A 24,849-nucleotide genomic window follows, 5' to 3' on the forward strand; every position below is an offset into this window, starting at 1 on the left:
CTATACAGCCACAGAAAAGAAGACAATGAAACATAGTTCATATATCAAGTTGAAAACAATTGCATTGCTTAAAAAAAAAAAAAAAAAAAACACACTACTTGGAAACAAATCTTAAGAGTACATTTTCTGCTCTGGTCAGATCCAAAACAATCCACATCAACGAATAACCACTTGACCTCTGGAAAGGCTTCACCCCCTTTTTTGGGCATTTTACCCCAGGACATTTTTTTGCTATTCAGTACTGCGCTACTTAAACTGGCAATTGATTGGTCATGCAACACTGTACCCAAATTAAATGTATTTGTTCTTTTGTTGGTATTTGGACACCACTGGGTTTTTTTAGTTTTTGCTTTATAAAACAAAACAAAAAAAAAAAAAAAACACCCCACATGCTTTAGTTTCAATTTTAAAATTTTGCAAATAATCTTTATTCATAAATTTAGGCCAAAATGTAATCAGCTACATTTCTTTGGTAAAAAAATAACCAAAAATCAGTGTATATTTAGTCTGTATGAAAATTAGGCTACAAACTAGGATATATATAATTTCGAAAATTGATCAATTCTGATATGCTGACGGTCTAATTTCCTGCGGCCCTAAATTGCCAGGACAGTACAAATACCCCTGCATGGTGAGTATTTTGAGGTTGTAATCTTTTGTCACTTTTTGGGAAAAAAATAATTTTTTTCCCACAATTTTTTACATTATGAACTTCTGAAATTCTTCTTTAACGTAGGTGGTGTGCAGAAAAGCATATGTAATGGAAGGGTTCAACTTTTTAAAGATGTGTGCTGCATGTGGCACAGTTATTAAAGTATACCTTGTGGGTAAAAGGACTGTGGCATACGCGTGCTGCGTATCCAGTGACAAGACTCGCAGTCACAATACTCAGAAAGATCAGTGTCAAATGAAGTTTTCTAACAGTTTTTGGTCACACCGAATACAACTGAGATCGCGCGACTTCACTTAAATTCGCATGGGGGGAGAAAAAAAAAAAAAAAAAAAAAAAAAAAATCGGATGTCAGTCCGACTTCAGGTGTGCCTTGGAAGACATCTGCGCAACTTCATGCAGATGTCTATGGAAGCCGCACCTGCACTTTCAAAATTCGGTGCGTTTCTGATGGAGTCCGCTCCCTTTGCAGACAATTGGGTGCAACTTGTCATGCGATTTGAATCTATTCCCAGTGTGACAGGGGACTAAATGTGTTTAAAGTGTAGTTTGTGTATGATTGTATTCTCTGCGGAGAGCTGCTTGACTGTCACACTATATAGACTGTATTAGAATTTGTAACTAGATAAACAAATAGATAATTAATGGGCTGTTTCTGTTCATATTATCACGAAGCTTCCAATGCCAGGTGAGATTCTTACCAAATCTGCTTCTGGTTTATCTTTAGGACACCCCAACTTTTCACCACAGTAAACTATGCATTCAATATTCTGCCCCTCTGAAAAACTGTCCCTTTATCAAGTTCAAAAGTTGGGAGGTATGCAAAAACCTGAAAAGAGCCTGCTTGGTTTGTGATAAACTGACTGAGTCACTTCTCAAAATGCAAACATACCAAGAGCCAGGAGCACCTGCTCCACCCTGGTGAGTTAAACAGTGAGCCTTCGCCTAAAACAAATCTAAAGCGATCCACCGTTCAAAACAATTATCAAAAAGGACATACACATTACTGATATGCAAACAAATGAGCCACTGTCAGGAGAAAAAAACTGAAAAAAATGCCTAGATCAAAAGAAAGAAAAGTGAATCGCAAAGTAAAGCAGCCCAAAGGGAGGAGGGTGTTTAGCAATCCTAGTGTTACATGGACCCTAGAGGGCCAAAAAAAACAAAACAAAACAAAAAAAAAAACCCAACACTCATTTGCTTTAACAGAGCCATTTCCTCGTTCCTCCGGCAAATGCTTCAGGCAGCAGATGTGTAACAGCACAGAAACAGGAAAGTGATTTTTAGAATAACCTACTTAAGAACAAGCTTGTGTTGTGAAATGTTTTGACGTTGCATGCTCCTACTACCTGCACATAGTGCAAATAAACATACAAAATTGATTTAGGGGAAAAACAAAACAAAAAAACAAAAAAAAAAAAAAAAAAAAAACCATCTAAAAATCTTGAGAATAAACAAAACAATCAAATGGATTAACCCACATAGGGTCCCCGATCTACCTAAAAAGGGACCATCCCAGGTACTTTTTAAAAACCCCTTCTTTCTACCATATAAACTGCAGCAACAGAAAAAAAAAAAAAAAAGGGATATGAACATATGATCCGTGGCTCAAAACATTGTCTGATATAACAGACTAGCTGCACCTCAGTTAACAGACGCCAGGGATACACAAAGAACTCTGGCCTAGTAGCCACAAATACATGAACCACAATATGGCTTCATACACACGGCCATACAGCATGCAGAGGCTGCATAATCACTATCCGGGGACCCACATCTCCAACATACAGCTGCCCATTGAGAAGAATGAAAAGATGCTCCAGGGCTGGAGATAGTATATGTTTGGAGCACACATCTGTGCGAATGCAGGCAGCTGCAGGTCACAGCAGAGCGATTACACGGGCTCTAAATGCTGTACGGCCCCTGTACTGTCATGTGCCTGGAGACTAGAACACCTGAAACTAGACTAATGAGATCTTGGTGGAAGACCACAGGGAAAAGACAGGGTGACATACCACCATACACAAAGGAGTAACATACTTGAGAGCAAGAAAGCATACAGTCCAAGCAGTTCAACACATACGCTCAAAAAGCATTTATGCTGACGTTAGAAGAAACAACCATAAGGCTCAAAAAGCATTTAGGCTGGCCAGGTCCAGGGATAAGAGGGTATCACTGTTCCTCCTGTACATGGCCCAGACCAGCAGGGGGGCCCAGGCAGCCAGGTAATTCAAATGTGGGCTGGGAGGGAGATCAGCACAGCGGGGGGAGGGGGGGCAATTAATGGAACTGATCCCCTGTACGGCTCTCTCTGCAGCACCTCCCAATGCACCATACATTTCTCCATGCTGCCCGAGACCCCCACCCCTTTTCTCTTCTCTCCTTCCCAGCTGCAAGCACACTATAGGATTCTTAGGATGAATAGTGGGGGAAGAGTCCTTATATATGTCACATTTACCAGCCCCTTCCTTTCCTGGAGTGATTGAACACAATGAGTGATTGGTACCAATCAATCACTGTGTTTATTCATAACTGAAGCATAGTAAACTTTCTTGATTTGGGGGCCCTGTTCCATAAAATTGTGACAAGAATTACAAAAAAAAAAAAAAAAAAAAAAAAAACCCTCACCATGCCCTACTAAATACCTTGGGATGTCTACGTTTCGAAAAAGGGTCATTTGCACCGTCCTGGCATTTTAGTGCCTCAAGAAATTTGAAAGACCTTTAGTACATCAGGATTGGTAAATTTTCATATACATATAAATATATACACATATACACACCATAGTTTGTAGACTATGGTAAAATACGTTCACACAAACTAATATACACAGATTTGGGTTATTTTTACCAAGGAAATGAAGAATAAAGTTTGATCTAAACTTAAGATTATTTTTTGCAAACTTTTATAAAACAGAAAAAGAAAAAAAGTTTCTGTATTTTTTAATTCATAAAGAAAAAAAAAAACCAAACACGTTAAAAGCAAGATCTGTCTCCAAAAACGATAAAAATTTCATTTGGGTGTTGCATGACAGTAATTGGCACTCAAAATGTGATAGTGCCAAAAGCTGAAAACTGGCCTGTGCAGAAAAGGGGGGAGAAAGTGCCCAGTATTGGGGTGGTTAAGAGAATCTAAATGCCAGGGGCAGGCATTCCAATCGTGCCCACTGTGAATATCCCGGACAGTGGTCAAGTGATAGGAAGCTCCCGACTGCAAGTATGCATTGTATCACATTTTAATTACGGTGCTGGGAGCATGTTGTGGATGTGCTGTCAGCACAGAAAATTGTACCCTATGGATGCATATATGCAGTTGCTTGACATTAAAGCCTGTCCGCCCAGGGGCTGCATGTAACTGTACAGCCGGCGGGAACAAGTTAAAGGAAGGCAGAGCTAAGTGAATGAAATATTGTTTAATTGTACTGCAAATAAATAAGAATTTAAATACTCTATAGTTTTAAAATCATGATAAATGGGTCCGTTACACTCACCTACGTGCAAAAGGAAAGTTGACAGATGTACTAGTAGAGAAGTTTCTTGGGCTGTCCAGAGGGCTGCTCCCTGCTATCAAAAGAGCATGCAAATGAGCAAACATATCTGTACGTGGCAGCTAGAAGTAAATATCACAAAGTGCAAACATCAACAATGTAATAGCAATGCAAACAGATATTTTTAAGAATCCAAAAGCTTGCAAGAAAAAAAAAAAATTCCATTTATGTTTCCTGAACGATTTACAGCTTCTCTTCTGCGGTTTACTTTTGGTTTTTTATAGACTACATATCCCATGGTACCTCGGATCCTGTACTGACTGTGCATTCTGAAACACCTCTTCTCGGCACCTCTATAGTTCGGAAGGCAGGCTATGCATGATATACAGCTGTACCTACTCATAGGGCATAGTGAATATGTGTCTCAGAATTCAATGAATGAGGGAACGATAAAAACAGGCAGGCATTCAGAAGGCAGCAGAATCACTTCCTGAATGCCTAGCATACGTTGTTCTACCACGCTCTGAAAAAAATTCATAAGTGGATCCATTTTCATAGAGTGCTGTACTTGCAAACGAGAGCTTACAGTTCTGATCAAGTAAACTACTATTAAGGGTTTATCAAATTCAGCACCAGCTCTGGTATCATTTTTCAAACTGCAGATCAGACAATACATTTTTTTTCCAATCCAATCATGACTACTGCGATTACTTCAAAAACATTTTCCACTCACTCTAAAAAAAATTTTCTTGGCATTCGTTGAGGGACACAGAATTAAGACAATTTGGTTATACTGCCACCTACAAAACAGTGGCCTGCCTGGACCAACCACTTCTATTCCTAGCTTGTAAGAAAATACTGTAAAAAAAAAAAAAAAAAAAGTGTTGAACCTGTGTCCCTCAATGAACTCCTAGAAAAAAAAAAAAAGAAAAAAAAAAAAAAATGTACAGAGCACAATTCCAATTTCATTTCTGGTTCATTTAGCTACACAGGATTCAGATATAACTGGAACATACAAAAGCAGTCCAACTTAGGGGTGGGCAACATGGCCAAAAAGAAAAAAAAAAAAAAAAAAGCAAACCGGGCCAACTATAATTCAAAGAAAAAAATTTGGTTACTTTTTGCAGCTCAAAAGGCCACTTGTAGGACTCTACACCAAAATCTGGCATCAGATGAGGCCTGAACATGGTAGAACATGTGAAAATGTTCTGCGTGAGGTAACCAAGCCTAAACGAATGTAGGAAAGAAGGAGGGTCTATGCTTAATACCACCTTGCCTTTGTGCAAGACCAGAAAAGGTTTCTTACAGAACAAAAGCTGCTCTTTCAGACACACACCTCTCTGAGGCTATTGCAACAAGGAGGGTGGAAAAGAGAATATACCCTGCACTTTTTTAGATGCCAAAAGAACCAAAATGTATATCCCACAGAGGGGATATACATGAGAAATGCCCTGTACAGAGGACTTAAAGAATGGTAGGCAAGTGGTCTTTGGAACAAGAGTGCAAATGACAAGAATGGACACTTGATGGTACTTAGAACCAATTGTTGATCCAGACCTGATTGCAAAAAAGCCAGACATGTCTCTTGAATATTTTATGGAATGAAAGCTTCTTTTCTTGCACCAAGTGAATTATGGCTTTGTATGCGATTGTAGACCATACAGAAAGTGGACTTCCTGACTTTTTGCATTGTGGGAATCACCAAATCGGAAAGGCACCTGTCCTTCAGGACCAGGGCTTCAAACAACCATGCGGATAAAGCCAGTGACTGAAGTAGGGTGGTAAACAAGTCTTTGGGATAAAATATCCAGTTGATCTGGAAGATCTGCTAGGAGTCTGATCAGGGGAGGAAAGACATAGATCAGGTTGTACGGATTTCTTAAAGCTACCACAGCTCCACCACTTTCTCTAGGGGTTTTCTGCAACTAAAAAAAACAAACCTGTCCAGATGTAGCCAAACCTGAAGGGCAAGAGATCCACATCTGGTAGTTATCCTGCTTTGGTGCCCCCTTTTGCTTGCAGTGGTCTTCTGCACCATTATATACTCCTATATACTTCCTGCTCTGCCTTCCTCTTTTTTTATCCTGGTTAGGAATATGGCACTGTCCTTTGTCTTGTCAGGCTCATACACAGGTGTGTGTTTTTGCAGATGGTGATGCTCCAATGTCATCGTCTGGTGCCTCGGGATGCATTTCAGACTTGAGCACAAGCATGGCAGACATGAATGCTACAATCGCATGGCGGTTTACAGCATATAGTTTGCGGTGTTCAGAGGCAGTAAAACACCGCCTATGGATGCAAAGGCACTTTGGGGTTGATTTACTAAAACTGGAGAGTGCAAAATCCGGTGCAGCTCTGCATGGTAGCCAATCAGCTTTCAACTTCAGCTTATGGCAATAAAATCTAGAAGCTGACTGGTTTCTATGCAGAGATGCACCATATTTTACACTCAACCCCTTTGTGCTGTGGGAGCATACACAAACACTCCAATTAGCTTTAACCAGTGTGTGTGCGCAGCAAAAAAACGCTGACCCTGGGGACACACTGTGTCCAGGGTCGGTCGGAGGCACTATCTGCATATAACTGCTCCGATAAGCAGTTACCTGTGAATGGTGTTGGCGGCAGCTGTTAGTGTGCAAACAGCTACAGCGGTCACTCAAATTGTGTGCAAGCAGGGTCTACAACTGCTGACAAGAATCTACTGATCCTTGCCAGTGGTCAGCCCTGGTCGCTGTTAAACTGCTGTGTAAAAGTACCAACCAACAAGGTGGACCATATTTGTGAAGAAATATTCTATTTCTGGGGTAAGACTATATGCTACCAGGTCTGTGGTTCATTCACCTTTTTGCCTCCTTCTCTGCCTGACTTTAGTCTTACATCTGACCTCTCCTACAGCTGCACCACTCATGTTTGTGGGGGATTCACTCTGCAGGTGTTTGCTGCATTTGCTTTCTTTCATCTTTGTTTTATGTATCATCCCTAGAATACTGGGGGGGGGGGGGGGGGGGAGAGCTTCTGGAATTCTTTGAAATCGTTTTTTAAGCAATGTGTGTTTTATTACTATAGTGGCTGTATGTTTTGTATTAGTATATATTTACAAAAATTGTATATTTGCTTCCAGATGGACTAGACCATTGAACAATTTATGATACTTATGTGGACGGCTTGCTATGAATAAGTGGATCCAACCATGAAAACACCAATATATTGTACATTCATGCAACTCATTTTAATTTAAAATAGAAAGGGTGTTTTTTTTAATCTCTCCTAAGCAATAAAATTTGAAAATTCTTTGGATTGTGGTAAACACTTCTATAGATTTAGATGGTAACACATAAGGAGTGTTGAAAGTGTTTTTCATTCACCTTTCATAGACTGATCTATACCAAAAGCTGTGCCATGGCTATGGACCACTCTGCAACTAATGAACAGAGTACACAGAGGTATGGAAAGCACAACAATGCAGAGTCCAGGGCCCTAAATTTGCATTCTAGGCAAGACCCACAACTGCAGTGGATAAACCAATCTAGAGCGCTCCGCAAAGACCATCTCAAGCAGATAGAGAGTGGACTAAAGAAAAAATAATCTTGGGGGGGGGAATGGTTACTAAAAATGGTTAAGCGTTTCTTGGCAAAAAAAAAAAAAAAAAATAATATATGTTCCTTTTCCCAGGACAGTAGTACAAAAAAAAAAAAAAAAAAAAAAACACACCTGAAAGGTGCAGGGAATTAAGGGGTTATACCAGGTTAGTGACTGCTTGCTTGCCAATGTCCAAAACTTCCTGTACACCGCAGCACAACCTAATTGTTTCTAAATTCTGTTTTCTTCAGTGAACGAGAAAAAAGAAAAAAAAAAGTTTTTGCAGCAGTGCTTTTTTCAGATAAGCACTGTCAAAACAAAAGCAATGACCAACTATGAGTAAGTATAAGTTCACAATTCAGTTCAGGCTCTACAAACAAGATATGCGCATATAAATGTATCCATGACTGGGTGAGCATGCACTTCCAAAAGTCTGCTCCTGGACAGAAAACAGGGGAAAAAAACTGCCAGTATAGCTCTATGCCCAAATGCAAGATTGTACATTACAGTATAATGTAGATTTATGCTGGCTGGATGTCAAAGGACCCAAATACATAGTCACAGAGCAGGCATAGGAACATTAAAGTTTATCTAAACCAAAACATAAAAATGTAATATCGCATCTTACCAGGCCTTAGATGTGGTGGCTACATTAGTTTTCCGCTTTCTGGGTATTTCCCTTTCTTTTGAGGCCATTTACACCTTGTATTCCTGTGCATAAACATACTGTCATGGGGTGGCTATGCCCACTCCTTCATTGTGCCTATGAAAGGAGCCATGGTTGCCACAAAAGGCTAAAATTTCAAACATGTCTGCCTTTGCTGGCTTCCAGTTCATCTCACAGGGAGTGACAAGGATCAGTGCTGGCAAGATCAGGTACCTTCCTTATTTGCTAAAAAATGGCCTTCGCCTAAAAAAACACAAAAACTACTAACGTAGCCACCAATTCTAGAACATGGTAAGCTGCAATAAATATATATATATATATATATATATATATATATATATATATATATATATATATATATATATATAGTTTGTTTTTGAGTTTGGTTATACTTTAAGCATGAAGTAGGAAAGTTCTGCTATTTGTGCACCAGTACTGAGCAGACTAAGCAGTCAGCAGCTTTTGTTTTCCTTTAACAATTCTTACAAGCGGTTATGCTGATCATAGATTAATTTATACAAGTGGGTTCAAAAAAACTGATCCATTTTCTCTATTCACACATTCGAGGTGGATGGGGGAATCCTCCTCATTGTGTCTTTGTACTATGACAACAGGGAGGCTTGTTCAGTGCTGCAGTCTTTAGCCTAGAAATATTAGAGCAGGGTAGTTGAAGAGAAGTCAATCGGTGAATCAACTTGTCTTCAAACAGTGGCTATACATGGACTGAAATTCAGACAGTCCCTGCTGAACCAGCTAAGTTGAATAGATGAGAATCCTTAGCAAATCCTTTTAAAGGGGTTCTCCAATTTTGTTTTTTATATGTAATCATATGTTTAGTGTACTCTTATCAGAATAGGATAAATGTTGTGTACATGCAGCTTCATTTATTTTTATTTATGAAGTCCTACAACTGAGGCTTAATTTATATTTTTGAACCCCTTTTCTACTCAGGCCAACTATATTTTTTGCCGCAGGTTCTCTCTCTCATTTGCTGAATGCATTCCACATTTGCATAATACAACATGTTTTAAAACACAGACTAATCAGTTATGTATAGTCTGCTTAGCACATTACCTTAGTAAAGACAAAGAATAATCACTGCATTAGTTCCAGATATGATCAGAGAATTCACTGGGGTGGAGTGAAAGAGCAGCCTGCTCATTCTCTAGAGACCAGCTACATAATTTAGAAAGTGGCATATCTATTCACCAATAACATCACTGAGAATGCCATTTACTATAGACTAGTGATATTGCTGTGGATACCGTTTACCCATTTACACGACTGTGGTGATATCAATTCTATAGAGATCAGTGACACCAGTGACTATGTAATCTATTCATTACCATGCAGACTGTCAATCTGCAACATTACTGACAATGCAGGCTATCCATTGACATCGGTAACAAAGCACCCTATCCATTGCTTGGAGATCATTGACATCATTGATCATGCAGCCTATCCATTCCCTAGAGACCAGATGCTGAATACTGAATATAAATATACTGTGGATGGTTTTGTTACCACATTTCTATGTGCCAGATTTCTGTTGAATCTGTTGTGGCTTCATTTGCTGCCCATATATATATGTTTCTATGCTTTCTTTACAACATGACTGCAGACACATGGCCCATGTGTTTCCTAATAAAACTTGTTCAATGTTTTTCTTTTATGTAAGATTTTATTTTTTTTATTAAAAGAGAAAGATTGCAAAGAAAAAGAAAAAAAAAAAAAATAGAGACAGAAGGAAAGAAAACAAAAAGAAAAAACATATGCACTGTGCTTGACCAGATCACTTTCTCTCCTCTAATTCCAAGCCTGTAAGAGTACTAGGAACAGTCACTGTATGTTGTAGCCATTATATTTCGTTGAAGATTGGTGGTGTATTTCGGGCTGAGAATCCCATTGATTACATGTTACTATGTGTAATTTCATTGTTTATATTATTCTTCTTTTAAAAGGAAGACACCACTCCTGTTTATGCCTACATGACATGTGTCAATATTGTGAACTGGTGATGCAACTATGCAATCTATATTTTCAACTTGGAATAAGTTTTGTAAATGCAAAAGATAAAGAAAAAACAAAAAAACAACAAAAAAAACACAGACAATTGAAAGCTCATACAAGTATTTGGTAAATACAGTCATAAAACATCATTGATGACCCATATGTAGGGAGATTGTATATATACTTTACCGACAGTGTTGTCTATAATTGCCTATATATTAAGTATGAACTAAAGAGACAACGCAGCCTATCAATTAACTATAGAATGTAAAACATATTTCAATATGATTCATACATACATTTAGTGCTGCATTGTTTACCAATACACTTACCTGTAGGCACAGAGAGTGGAGAGAGTGGGCGTGACAATGTTGGTGATGGGGACCCCACCACCAAGCTCTTTCTATTGTTGCTTCGGCAACTGCAAAGACAAGACAAGATAAATCACACTTAATAATTCAACAGTTGTGATGAAAAAAAAAAAAAAAAAAAAAAAAACCTAAAAAAAAAAAAAAATGTAGTGTAAGCTTTCTGAAAACAACTAAAAATATGTGAAGTGATTTCTGGGAAAAGAAAAAGATACTGACAAGCATCAAAAAGTTAACTACACAGTTGCCTTACAGAGCTATTTGGATCACAAGCCTATTCGCTAACATAAGGCACACATATGCAAGGATAAAAGTTATGCAGGCAGTTTACAGCACGCAGATTTCAAGCCTTTCGCTACTGACCAGTTTTTGCAGTAGTGCTAGGGGAGACTCGGGGGACCCTGATGTAGTGCTGGGGGGACCCTGATGTAATGTGGGGGGACGGGGGACCCTGATGTAATGTGGGGGGACGGGGGAATGTAATGTAGGTAACATTTAAACAGTGTAATTTCATGAGATAATTTACAAGGGTGTTTAGAGGCAGAATTAGGGGCAGGGATGGGTGGGACAACTGGTGGCAAGCAGCTCTTAAGGCCTGGCTAGTAGCTCAGGACTTGAAATTTTAAGCCCTGCCTTAGATTGTACGCTCCTTGAGGGTTAGGGACTGATGTGAATGTTATATATATATATATATATATATATAGCTTCTAATTGGGGCGGAGTTGAATGCTCATTTGAGCATCTCCCTATAAATTTAGTTCAGCTCATGGGGGAGATCTCTGATGGGGGGCACAGTCTCTGATGGGGGTGCTGCTTATGATGGAGTGCGGCTTTGAATGAGTGCAGAGCAGTTAAACACAGCAGTTGAACTAAAGCAGCAGGAAGACACAACAACAGCAAGAAACTCTACTGCATGCTGGACAGACTGCAAGGAAACACCCTGGGAAACATCTCTTACACACCTGAGTCCCACTCCGTGTACCTTTATATAATACACCCCTCTTCTGCTCTTCATATTACTATCCTCTGTTCACAAATCTCATTTCTTTACCCCTCTGCTCCACCCCAAAACTTGTACATCTCCCCCTCATTGCTATCATCTCCCTACTATTGCTTTCATCACCTCCCCAAAATGCCTCTTCCACTCCTCCTTCTCATTTTCCTCTCCTCTGTTCCCAAAATCCATTCACTATATCCCTCTGCTCCTCCCAAACATTTGTATATTGTGCCCTCACTGCTTCCCTCACCCATTTATGGCACCCATCACCTCCTCCTATTACTCCACTCTCCCACTGACCCCAACACCTCCACTAGTAGTTTCTCACGCTCCTGCACATCCCGCTCCCATGCCACCTTTCTCACCCTTCTCCTCCTCATAACCGCGGGGGACATCTCCCCGAATCCTGGCCCTCCACCACCTCCCTCACCCGCACAAAACCCTCCCACCTCCACGTCCTGCCACAACCCCCGCAACTTAGTATCTGTCCCCCTGCTCCCTAAAATCTCCCCCCCGTTTTCATGTGCACTCCTGAACGCCCGATCGGTGTGCAACAAGCTTACCGCCATCCACGACCTCTTTGTTTCCCGCTCCCTCAACCTCCTGGCGATTACAGAAACCTGGATCCAGCCCACTGACTCTACCTCCCCTGCTGCACTCTCCTACGGCGGTCTCACCTGGACCCACTCACCCAGGCCCAACGGTCGTAAAGGTGGTGGGGTTGGCCTGCTCCTATCACCGCTGAGCACCTTCCGAGTCCTCCCAAACCCCCCCTCCCTATCCTTCTCCTCCTTCGAGGCCCACTGCGTCCGACTATTCTCCCCAACCCCCCTGAAGATTGCTGTGATATACCGGCCTCCTGGATCCATACCCCGCTTCCTGGAAGACTTCTCCTCCTGGCTACCCTTCTTCCTCTCCTCTGAGCTACCCACTATCATCCTTGGGGATTTCAACATCCCTGTCAACCTCGACAACCCGGACACAGCCCGTCTCCTCCACTTAACCTCCTCCTTTGCACTTGCACAGTGCATACAATCCACCACCCACTCCGACGGTAATATCCTTGATCTTGTCTTCTCCAACCGCTGCGCTCCCCACAACCTCACTAACACCCCCTTCCCTCTCTCTGACCACAACCTGATCACCTTCTCTATCTCCTCATCCTCCAACGCCTACCCCTCCAAATGTCACACTACTACCAGCCGTAACCTCCGCAACCTTAACCCTGCCTCCCTCCACTCCGCAGTTGATCAACTCCATGACAGCATCCTCCCCCTGTCCTGCCCCGACTTGGCTATGACCGCCTACAACAATGCGCTGTCAACAGCCCTTGACTCACTAGCGCCTTTAACCACACGCAACATCAGACCCCGACCGCTCCAGCCCTGGCAGACTGATCACACCAAAACCCTCAAACGACACAGTCGTGCCCTGGAGCGACTATGGCGCAAAACCAAATCCCAACAAGCCTTCACCCGATACAAATCTGCCTTCCACACCTACACCTCCTTCCTCCATACTGCCAAACAAGCCTACTTCCTGACCCTCATCAAGGCCCTCTCCTCCAATCCTCGCCGACTCTTCTCCACCTTCAACTCTCTACTCTCGCCACCCCCACCTCCACCCAGCACCTCACTCACTGCCCTTGAGATTGCCAATCACTTCAAAAACAAGATTGACACAATTCGCAAGGACATTGCCGCAACTCACACGCCTTCTCAACCCGTCCCCTCTCACACAGCTACCCCCTCATCCCCCCTCCCCCTCGACATAACCCACAGGGACTTCGTCGCTGCTCAAACTCCCTCCAACCCCCTTCCCCCTCACTCAGCTACCCCCTCTACACCCCTCTCCCACGGCCCCACCACTGCTCTGACCTCCTCTCCCACCCCACCCTACATTCCTCATACTGAAGCTCCCCCAACACTCCGCACCTTTGACCTTACTACCATCGAAGAAGTCTCCAAGATCCTCTCTGATGCCCGCCTCACCACCTGCCCCCTTGACCCTATCCCCACACAACTCCTACAACCTCCCTCCCCCTCCATCCTACGCTCCCTCACCCACATCTTCAATCTCTCCCTCTCCTCCGGCACTTTCCCTTCCCCTCTGAAACATGCACACATCACCCCCATACTTAAAAAGCCCTCCCTGGACCCCAATGACCCGAACAACCTCAGACCCATCTCCCTGCTCCCATTTACATCTAAACTCCTCGAGCGCCTAGTCTACGCCCGCCTATGCTCTCACCTCAACGACAACAACCTCCTCGATCCCCTACAGTCCGGCTTCCGTCCCCTACACTCCACCGAAACTGCCTTACTCAAACTCTCCAACGACCTGCTAACCGCCAAAGCTAATGGCCACTATTCAGTGCTCCTACTCCTTGACCTCTCTGCGGCCTTTGACACAGTCGACCACCCCCTCCTCCTCAAAAAACTACACTCCCTCGGCCTCAGAGATTCTGCTCTCTCCTGGCTCTCATCCTACCTGTCACAACGCTCTTTCAGCGTTACCTATAATGCCACCACCTCCCTCTCACTCCCCCTCTCTGTTGGGGTCCCCCAAGGCTCTGTCCTCGGGCCCCTTCTCTTCTCCATCTACACCTCCTCCCTTGGCCAACTCATACACTCTCACGGCTTCAACTACCACCTCTATGCCGACGACACACAAATCTATCTCTCAACCCCCCACCTCACCCCCTCGGTCTCCGCCCGAATCACACACCTGTTGAGCGACATATCAGACTGGATGTCGCTCCACTTCCTTAAACTGAACCTCTCCAAAACCGAGTTTCTTGTCTTCCCTCCAGCCCGGACACCACCCCCCATTGACTTCTCCATCATGTCCAACAACGCCACCATCAAACCCGCCCCGCAGGCCAGAGTACTTGGTGTCATTTTGGACTCCAACCTATCCTTCCAGCCCCAAGTCCACTCTTTAACAAACTCATGCAGACTCCACCTCCGCAACATCGCCAAAATCCGCACGTTCCTAACTCCAGAAACCACTAAACAGCTCATCCACTCCCTCATCATATCGCGACTCGACTACTGCAACTCCCTCCTCACTGGCCTGCCTCGCCGCTGGCTATCCCCGCTTCAGTCCATCCTGAATACGGCTGCCAGACTCATTCACCTTTCCAACCGCTCCGTTTCCGCCACCCCCCTCTGCCAATCCCTCCACTGGCTTCCGATTGCGCAACGGATCAAATTCAAAATCCTAACACTGACGTACAAAGCTGTCCACCATACTGCCCCGAACTACATCACTGACCTAATATCCAAGTACCGCCCAGCACGCACACTCCGCTCCTCACAAGACCTCCTTCTCTCTAGTTCCCTGGTCTCCTCCTCCCATGCCCGCCTCCAGGACTTCTCCAGGGTGTCACCCATCCTCTGGAACTCCCTGCCCCAACCCATCAGATTATCACCTACTCTCCTCTCCTTTAGGCGCACCCTGAAAACCCATCTCTTCAGGGAAGCCTACCCCGCCCCCTGCTAACTTGCCGACCTCCTCCACTCTTCCTACCACTCCATCCCCCACAGCTATCTCCTCCTGTGCCACCATCCCCTCCCTCCTAGATTGTAAGCTTGAAAGAGCAGGGCCCTCGATCCCCTCATGTTTTGCATTGTATTGGTATTGTTCTGTCACATGTTCTGTCCCCCTTTGTAATGTACAGCGCTGAGCGAACTATTGGCGCTTTATAAATACTGAATAATAATAATAATAATAATAATATAGTAAAGCGCTGTGTAAATTGACAGCACTATACAAGTACCTGAAATAAATAAAGTACAAGACAGCCCTTGAACTACCTAAAGCTCTAGCCACAAAGACTTTCCCTCATCCACATAGGAATTCATGTATGAGGTTTACAACTGTGAACATTGCACATCAAATAAAAAAGGTTAACGCTATTGCTGTCTGTTTTAAGAATATATTTCACTGCCTAAGTTGCAAATAAATTATTATTAATAGTAATAATAAATAAGTAACAGGGCTCAACAAATCCCAGGAGCCAGGTCGCCATGGCGACTAGAAATTGCATCTAGGCACCTGGGTTCAAACACCGCCTCCCATAGACTTCAATGCAAAAAAACCTCCTCCCATAGACTTAAATGAAAAAAAAAATAGAAAAAAAAAAAGAAAAAAAAACGCCTCCCATAGACTTCATTGCAGAAAACCGCCTCCTATAGACTTCAAATGGGGGGAAAAAAAAAAAAACGAAACAAAAATGCAGGTTTGGGTGCCATGATTTTTTATAGTGCCTAAAACGTGGTGTGGTTTTGCCAAGATTATCACATCGCGTGAAGTCCCGGTCACTGACATCCCACGCTACCCTAAAAAAAAAAAACCCCAAAAAACTGACACCTAAGCTGGCTCATAGATTCAAAGCAAGTTTGTCAAGCCTCAACTTAATAAATGCACAGTGTACAAGGCCCAGAAGTTATCACAAATACTAAGCTCAAACAGCTAAATCATGCTTGGTTGGGAGAATTACCCCATCTACCTTGAATGCGTGGATGGGGGAAATAAAGTAATTTTTTTTTGTAAAACTCTATGAGCTGCTTAAGGCTCTGATGTATGCCAATATGCAAAGACAATATGCAAAGACAAACATTTTCCCTACCAAAAGTTAAGAGTCATGTCTCAACCACTTGCCTACAGGGCACTTGTACCCCCTTCCTGCCCAGGCCAATTTCCAGCTTTCAGCGCTGTTGCACTTTGAATGACAATTACAGTTGCAAGAAAAAGTATGTGAACCCCTTGGGATTATGTGGAGTTTTGCATGAATTGGGCATAAAATGTGCTCTGAACGTCAGCTAAGTCACAACAATAGAAGAACACAGTCTGCTGAACATAATACTACACAAACATTAGATGTTCCCATGGTTTAATTGCACATAACATGTAAACATTCACAGTGCAGGGAGGAAAGAGTATGTGAACCTTTGGACTTAATAACTGGTTAACCCTCCTTTTTGGCAGCAATAACCTCAACCAAACATTTCCTGTAGTTGCAGATCAGACCTGCACAACGATCTGGAGTAATTTTGGACCACTCCCTAGCTTAATGACTTCTCCCAGAGCTAATTGGAGCCAGGAGTGAGCCAACCTTGACTCCAATCAGTGTGATATTGGATTTGATGCGGACAGCTGTCCTGCCCTTAAAAAAAAAAAAAAAACACACACCTGTTTTGGGTTTACTGGTTTCAAGAAGCACTATCTGATGTGAACCATGCCTCGCAGAAAAGAGCTCTCAGAAGACCTACGATCAAGAATTGTTGACTTGCATGAAGCTGGAAAGGGTTACAAAAGTAGCTCCAAAAGCCTTGATGTTCATGTGTCCACGGTAAGACAGACTGTCTACAAATGGAGAAAGTTTAAACACTGTTGCTACTCTCCCTAGGCGTGGTCGTCCTGTAAAAATGACTGCAAGAGCACAGCGCAGAATGCTGCATGAGGTAAAGAAGAATCCCAGAGTGTCAGCTAAAGACCTACAGAAATCTCTGGCACATGCTAACATTTTTGTTGACACATCTACAATAAGGAAAACATTAAACAAGAATGGAGTACATGGGAGGACACCACGGAGGAAGCCATTGCTGTCCAAAAAGAATATTGCAGCACGTTTGAAGTTTGCAAAAGAGCACCTGGATGTTCCACAGCACTACTGGCAAAATATACTGTGGACAGATGAAACCAAGATTGAGTTGTTTGGGAAGAACACACAACACTATGTGTGGAGAAAAAAAGGCACAGCACACCAACATCAAAACCTCATCCCCACTGTAAAACATGGCGGAGGGAGCATCATGGTTTGGGGCTGCTTTGCTGCCTCAGGGCCTGGACAGATTGTTGTCATGGATGGGAAAATGAATTCCACAGTTTATCAAGACATTTTGCAGGAAAACGTACGACCATCTGTCCGCCAACTGAAGCTCCGCAGAGGATGGGTGATGCAAAAGGACAATGACCCAAAGCATACAAGTAATTCAACAAAACAATGGCTGCAACAGCACGGAATACGCCTTCTGGAGTGGCCCAGTCAGAGTCCTGACCTCAACCCGATTGAAATGCTGTGGAATGACCTTAAGAGAGCGATTCACACCAGACATCCCAAGAATATTGCTACACTGAAACAGTTTTGTGAAGAGGAGTGGTCCAAAATTACTCCAGATCGTTGTGCAGGTCTGATCTGCAACTACAGGAAATGTTTGGTTGAGGTTATTGCTGCCAAAAAGGAGGGTCAACCAGTTATTAAGTCCAAAGGTTCACATACTTTTTCCTCCCTGCACTGTGAATGTTTACATGTTATGTGCAATTAAACCATGGCAACATCTAATGTTTGTGTAGTATTATGTTCAGCAGACTGTGTTCTTCTATTGTTGTGACTTAGATGACGTTCAGAGCACATTTTATGCCCAATTCATGCAAAACTCCACGTAATCCCAAGGGGTTCACATACTTTCTTGCAACTGTACGCTGTCATGCAACACTGTACCCATATGAAATTTTTATCATTTTTTTGTGACAGAGCTTTATTTTGGTGGTATTTAATCACATATTTAATTTTGAAAAAAAAAAAAAAAAAGTTCTTAGTTTTTGTTATAAATTTTGTAAATAAGTGATTTTTCTCCTTCACGGATGTGCACTAATGAGGCTGCACTGATGGGCACCAATGGGCATTACTGATGGGCACTGAAAGGCAGCACTGATATATGGCACTGACTGGCATTGATAGGTGGCACTGACTGGCATTGAAATGCATCTCTGCTGGACACTGAAATGTCGCATTGATGTGGCGTGGATAAGCACTGACAGCTGGTACTGTTGGAAACTGACAGGTGACAGTGCTCTGATGATCAGTGTACATGTCCCCTACGAGCAATGCCAATTGCCGGCTCTCCTCTCGAGCTGTCAGCGTGACAGCTTGTGGGGAGAGAAATGCTGATAACCGGCATTTTAGTTTACAGGTGATCAGCTGTGATTGGACACAGCTGATCACATGACCGAGCCGACATCTTCGGCTCTTTCCGTGGATCGGTGATCTGTTGTGTCCGAGGGACACAGCGTACCGCCGATCGCCGCGCTCCGGGCATGCGTGGTTAGAATGGAAAGACATCATATGATGTCCTCCCAGAATGAGAGAACTGCCTTGTGTCTGTCGTATTACTATATGGTGGGCAGGAGGCAGTTAAAGTGAGATACTAAAAAGGCATAATTTTTTTTTTTTTTAAATAAGAAACGTTAGTTATACTTACTGCTCTGTGCAGTGGTTTTACACAGAGCAGCCCAGATCCTCCTCTTCTCGGGCCCCCCCACCAACGTGCCTGACCTCCCCTCCTGTCAGGTGCCCCCATAGCAAGCAGCTTCCTATGGGGGCACCTGAGCAGGTGCATTACCGAGCGGCTGCTCTATGTGTCCATTCACACATGAAGCTGCAGCTCGGCCTTGCCCTCTCTCTCTTCTCATTGGTTTAGTGGCTGTGATTGACAGCAGCGGAAGCCAATGACTCCTGCTGCTGTCTCAGCCAATGAGGAGAGGGAGTCCCAGGATAGCCGAGACTCCAGGGCACATCGCTGAATCGAGGGGGTGAAGGGGGGCTTCAGTATTAGGGGTGCTGAACAGATTTTTTTTTTACCTTCATGCATAGAATGTATGAAGGTAAAAAACCTTCAGCTATTACAACCTCTTCCACAAACCCTAATGAAGCAGGGAGAGTGGAAGAAGGCAGCACAAAAGATGGCTTTCCGGTTCAAGGTCAGGCAACAGGACTCTTTAGAAACTGAAGGAAGTAAGGTTTCTCAGGAATTTGGGCTTGAAAAAGATATCAACTCCGCTTTGTTTGACCTTTACCCCTAGCAACAACAATACATCCTGATGCTGGGAAGACAGAGTCAACCATGCCATAACAAGACTACAAGAAGCCACCATAAGAGTCCAACAAGAAAAAGAAAGGTGTGAGAGGTCAAACCACACCCAACATAGTTAAGTAGACATCGTAAGTGAAGTCTCCCACTTACCCAAAGAAAGCCAGTGCAACTGGTGCATGTAGTCAGCTAATGCCGAGCACCATAAAACAATTAGCCTCCATTGACCTGAAAGATAATCCTGCTGCATGCTTATTGCGCCTAACTTGGGCAGCACAGTGGCTAAATGGTTAGCACTTCCGCCTGGCAGTACTAGGGTCGTCGATTCAAATCCCAACCACGGCACCAGCTGCCTAGAGTTTGCATGTTCTCCCTGTGCCTGCGTGGGTTTCCTCCGGGTACTCCGGTTTCCTCCCACACTCCAAAGACATGCTGGCAGGTTAATTGGCTCCTGTCTAAATTGGCCCTAGTATGTGTATTAATGTGAGTTAGGGACTTTAGATTGTACACCCCTTGAGGGTTAGGGACTGATGTGAATGTACAATATATATGTAAAGCGCTGCATAAATTGACGGCACTTTATAAGTACCTGAAATAAAACTGAGAGGCCCCTCCAGAAATACAAGACAACTAACAATGCAATTACTCGATGCAGCAAAGGCATGTATTCCTGCCTCATGGAGGCAATCTCAACCACCAGAGTCCTATGCTATGCTAAAATTGAAGACATCCACCACATGCAAGACTTTACTGCCACTCTTCATAATATGGAGGAACAGTTTCAGTGGAGATCCTGGAGATATATTTCACTTGTATGGAAGCTTAGTTGCAGGTAGTCGCCCACTCGAGTCAATTTCTACGGGCGCTGGGTAGACCCATGGATTTTGCTTCCTAGATTCTCTATAGTCCTACTTTGCTGGAGTGTGACTCGTTTGTACCGTAATATTTTTATATTGGAAGGGATTTTGTTTTTTCCCCCCCCCTTTTCTTTATGTTTTTCTAAACGGTCGTCACAAAATTGCGAGATGGTTCCTTCTAGCATATTTGATGCCTGTGTATGATGTGATAGCTGTACCATTTAACAATTATTATTATACAGGATTTATATAGCGCCAACAGTTTGCTCAGCGCTTTACAATATAAAGGGAGACAATACAGCAACAATACAGTTCAATACAAGAGGGTTAGATGGATCTTACAATCTAAGATTTGATATGCTTTTGAAAACAAATTGTTTGTACTTGTGAAGCTTTGCCAAAATAAAAGAAACCTTAATGCTGAGGGCACAGCAATGCATAAGGGCTACCTAAATGCCCCGGGTTCACACCATGTGACGGAGCCCAGAACTGAAAGTAGGCAGCTAAAAACCTGCTACCTCACTAAGTGTTCTACAGGCTGGAACTCAAGACACGACAGTAGTCCCCAGGCGTTATCTTTGCTGGGATTGATGCACATGCATTGTCGGTGAAGGAGCTGCAGTGCTAATTGCTGGACTGGCCCAAGAGAAGGTGGTCGAGGGTATAAAAGGATAAAGAGAGGGCTCTGCTTTACTATGCAAAACCATGGGGGTAAGCAGCTAAAATATAGTAAAATGGAGGGAATAGCCCAAAAAAGCTTCTTCTCCCACTCACAATTTGGGAAAAATTTAGTGCACACAAACATGGTATAATATTCCGAATGTCCAATATATTGTTTATGGAAAACTTAATAAAAAACATGTCTAACTTCCAAATTGTGTGCGCCTGTAAAAAGCTGAAAAGTGAACATACCCAGAATTGTATAGAGGTGACACAAAAAAACAAAAAACAAAAAAAAAAAAAAACACAACACCCCTTCAATTTAGCATGAATATAAAAATATGGTCCTAAAGTCATTATTCTATCTCTGGCATGGTATATTCAAGACGTGTAACAAATTGCTTTTATGTTGTGTCTTGTGTATGTATGTGTTGCATGCATAGATGTAATTTTTAAAAATGTAATAAATTAAAAAAAAAATTTTTTTTTATATTTTTAATACAATTTTTTGTCAAATGGTATTTGCACAGTGGTTTCACTGAAATTCACATTGTAGGTGCATTCCCACTCCGAGAGACAACTTAAAAAAAAAAAAAAAAAAAAAAAAATTCAGGAAATCACATTGTATGATTTTTAAAGAATTTGTCTTGCACTACTGAACATAAGTATTTGAACACCTGAGAAAATCAGTGTTAATATTTGGTACAGAAGCCTTTGTTTGCAAATACAGAGGTCAAACGTTTCCTGTAGTTCTTGACCAGGTTTGCACACACTGCAATAGGGATTTTGGCCCACTCCTCCACACAGATCTCCTCTAGATCTGTCAGGTTTCGGGGCTGTCGCTGAGCAATACGGAGTTTCAGCTCCCTCCAAAGATGTTCTATTGGATTTAGGTCTGGAGACTGGCTAGGCCACTCCAGAACCTTGATATGCTTCTTACGGAGCCACTCCTTGATTATCCTGGCTGTGTGCTTCAGGTCGTTGTCATGTTGGAAGACCCAGCCACGACCCATCTTCAATGCTCTGACTGAGGGAAGGAGGTTGTTGCTCAAAATCTTACAATAAATGGCCCCATTCATCCTCTCTTTAATACAGTGCAGTCGTCTTGTCCCCTTCGCAGAAAAGCACCCCCAAAGCATGATGTTACCACCCCCATGCTTCACAGTAGGGATGGTGTTCTTGGGATGCAACTCATCCTTTTTCCTCCAAAACACAACGAGTGAAGTTTAGAGCAAAAAGTTCTACTTTGGTCTCATCTGACCACATGACTTTCTCCCATGCCTCCTCTGGAGCATCCAGATGGTCATTGGCAAACTTCAGACGGGCCTGGACATGTGATGACTTGAGCAGGGGAACCTTCCGTGCAATGCATGATTTGAAACCATGATGACGTAGTGTTCTACCGACAGTGACCTACCGACAGTGACCTTTGAAACTGTGGTCCCAGCTCTCTTCATGTCATTGACCAGCTCCTCCCTTGTAGTTCTGGGCTGATTCCTCACCTTTCTTATCAGTGATACCCCACGAGTTGAGATCTTGCATGGAGCCCCAGTCCGAGGGAGACTGACAGTCGTCTTTAGCCTCTTCCATTTTCTAACAATTGCTCCAACAGTTGATCTATTTTCACCAAGCTGCTTGGCAATTGCCCCGTAGCCCTTTCCAGCCTTGTGGAGGTCCACAATTTTGTCTCTGATGTCTTTTGACAGCTCTTTAGTCTTGCCCATGGTAGTAGTTGGCGTCTGACTGACTGTGGGGCGGACAGGTGTCTTTAAAGAGCTCAGACAGGTGTTACTAAGTTAGATTAATGAGTGGAGTAGAGGTGGACTTTTTAAAAGGCAGAGTAACAGGTCTTTGAGAGACAGAATTCTTGCTGTTTCTTAGGTGTTCAAATACTTATGATCAGCAGTGCAAGACAAATTCTTTAAAAATCATACAATGTGATTTCCTGATTTTTTTTTTAAATCTGTCTCTCAGAGTGGGAATGCACCTACAATGTGAATTTCAGACCCCTCCATGATTTCTAAGTGGGAGAACTTGCAACATCGCAGGGTGTTGAAATACTTCTGTTCCTCACTGTAGAGGAACTGTGCAGCTCTGACTAAAGCTGAATAATTCCTTTACTATAGGTGTAGGCCATTTACACACCTCATGAAGCCTGACCTGAAAACTATAAGGACATTTCAAAGCAAGGCCCAGCTAGTACTGCTCACCTACACAGGAGTGAGCTCTCAAACTCTGAGCTCCTGTATCAGGGGAGAGAGGATGTGAGGAAGTCTGAATCAGAGAAATGAGCTGGGCCTCCCAGTCCTGGGGAGGTTTTGTTTGTTTAAACCAGATAATTTTTATTAATGTTTTACATAAAGTACATAAAAAAAGGGAACGACATAAAACACCAACTCAACAACCTTTCCCACCCTACCTGGGTTCCTCAATAAGGAATAAACCTGGGAGACCTATACAAAAATAGAATATTTATCTGTGCAAAATAAACAAGTACTGGTGTATTTAAAGTTGAATTCCACCCAAATGGGGAAGTTTTGCTTTAATGCTTTGTCCCCCTCTCCCCCTTAAGGATTGGCACCTTTGGGGAGCGGGTACCCAGATTTGACAGGTACCAGCTCTCACTTCCGAAGCGATCGCCTAAGGCGATCGTAAGCGGAAGCTGTCCTCCCCGTAGTCTTCGGGGACACATGACAGGTACCAGAAGACTACAGGACCATTCACAAAGCACAGCGCTACTCGCACATGCTCAGTGGGCACCCGACTGTGAAGTCGCAAGCTGTCACAGCCGGGTGCCCACACTAAGGATGCCGGCGCCGAGGAGAGAAAACAGCCGGTGAAACCAGCCATTGTGAGGACACCGCTGAACCAAGGGACAGGTAAGTGACTGTATTTTAAAAGTCAGCAGGTACAGTTTTTGCAGCTGCTGACTTTTTTAATTCAACTGGAACTCCATTTTAATAGAGTCCCAAACAATACACATGTACCATACACATGGTGGTGACACAAAAATAATTCAGCCTTATTGTAAGATATTGACATTCAAATAAACAGTTCTATCCATCATACCGCATCTGTAATTGTCTCATTAATAAATATATCTGAAAAAAAAAATTGTATCCAGATGTCGCTGCCTGTTATACCTCAGGCTAATATACCAATACAGTAAGGCACCATTGTCCCCTAAAAAGAATTGAAAAAATACTGGCGTGTATTATATCATATGCAGCTCAAAGACTGAAAAGGATAGAAGAGTTAGGCAAAAAGCTTGTCAAAAACTAGATGTGCTATTCCTGGGGTATCTAACCAAGCTCCCATAAATATATCAAAATTTAGCTTGACACCCCGGCGAAGTGTATGCAAGTTTCTCCCTCACGAACGTGTCGTTAACAGCTTTCAACCAATGTGAATTATTAGCAGAGGGGAAGCTAACCACCTTTGAGCAATACAATTGTGGGCATGAAAAAGGAGTAGCGGAATCTGTGGGGGGAAAAAAAAAAAATATATATATATATCACTTCATCCATATAACCTAACAAGCACAGTTTGGGATCAATTGAAAAGGATAATGCAAAAATAGAAATGTCATGTTAAAAACGTGCGGTTTCAGCTTTTTTTTGTGTTTTTGTATTGGCATTTAGCCGCATTTTTTCATGGTTGTTTTTTGGTCAAAAACG

The 24,849-nt window shown here is 42.8% G+C and overlaps 1 protein-coding gene across 8 annotated transcripts in view; it reads right to left on the minus strand.

Moving 5' to 3' along the window:
* Positions 1–24,849, minus strand: part of MAST3 (microtubule associated serine/threonine kinase 3) — a 282,906-nt gene that overhangs the window by 84,383 nt on the left and 173,674 nt on the right. For 5 of the 8 annotated variants that reach the window (XM_089670050.1, XM_089670046.1, XM_089670048.1 and 2 more), the window contains 2 exons: positions 10,746–10,834; positions 4,161–4,233 (listed from right to left, as the gene is read on the minus strand). In XM_089670050.1, coding sequence (XP_089526176.1) covers positions 4,161–4,233; positions 10,746–10,834 — 162 coding nt within the window. The remainder of the gene's footprint in view (positions 1–4,160; positions 4,234–10,745; positions 10,835–24,849) is intronic. The other 3 variants (XM_089670052.1, XM_089670047.1, XM_089670054.1) reach the window with 1 other exon arrangement.

The sequence above is a fragment of the Staurois parvus genome, unplaced genomic scaffold (genome assembly GCF_062004578.1).
Source record: "Staurois parvus isolate SC_StPar_1 unplaced genomic scaffold, SC_StPar_1.0 ptg000086l, whole genome shotgun sequence".
Taxonomy (NCBI): Eukaryota; Metazoa; Chordata; class Amphibia; order Anura; family Ranidae; genus Staurois; species Staurois parvus.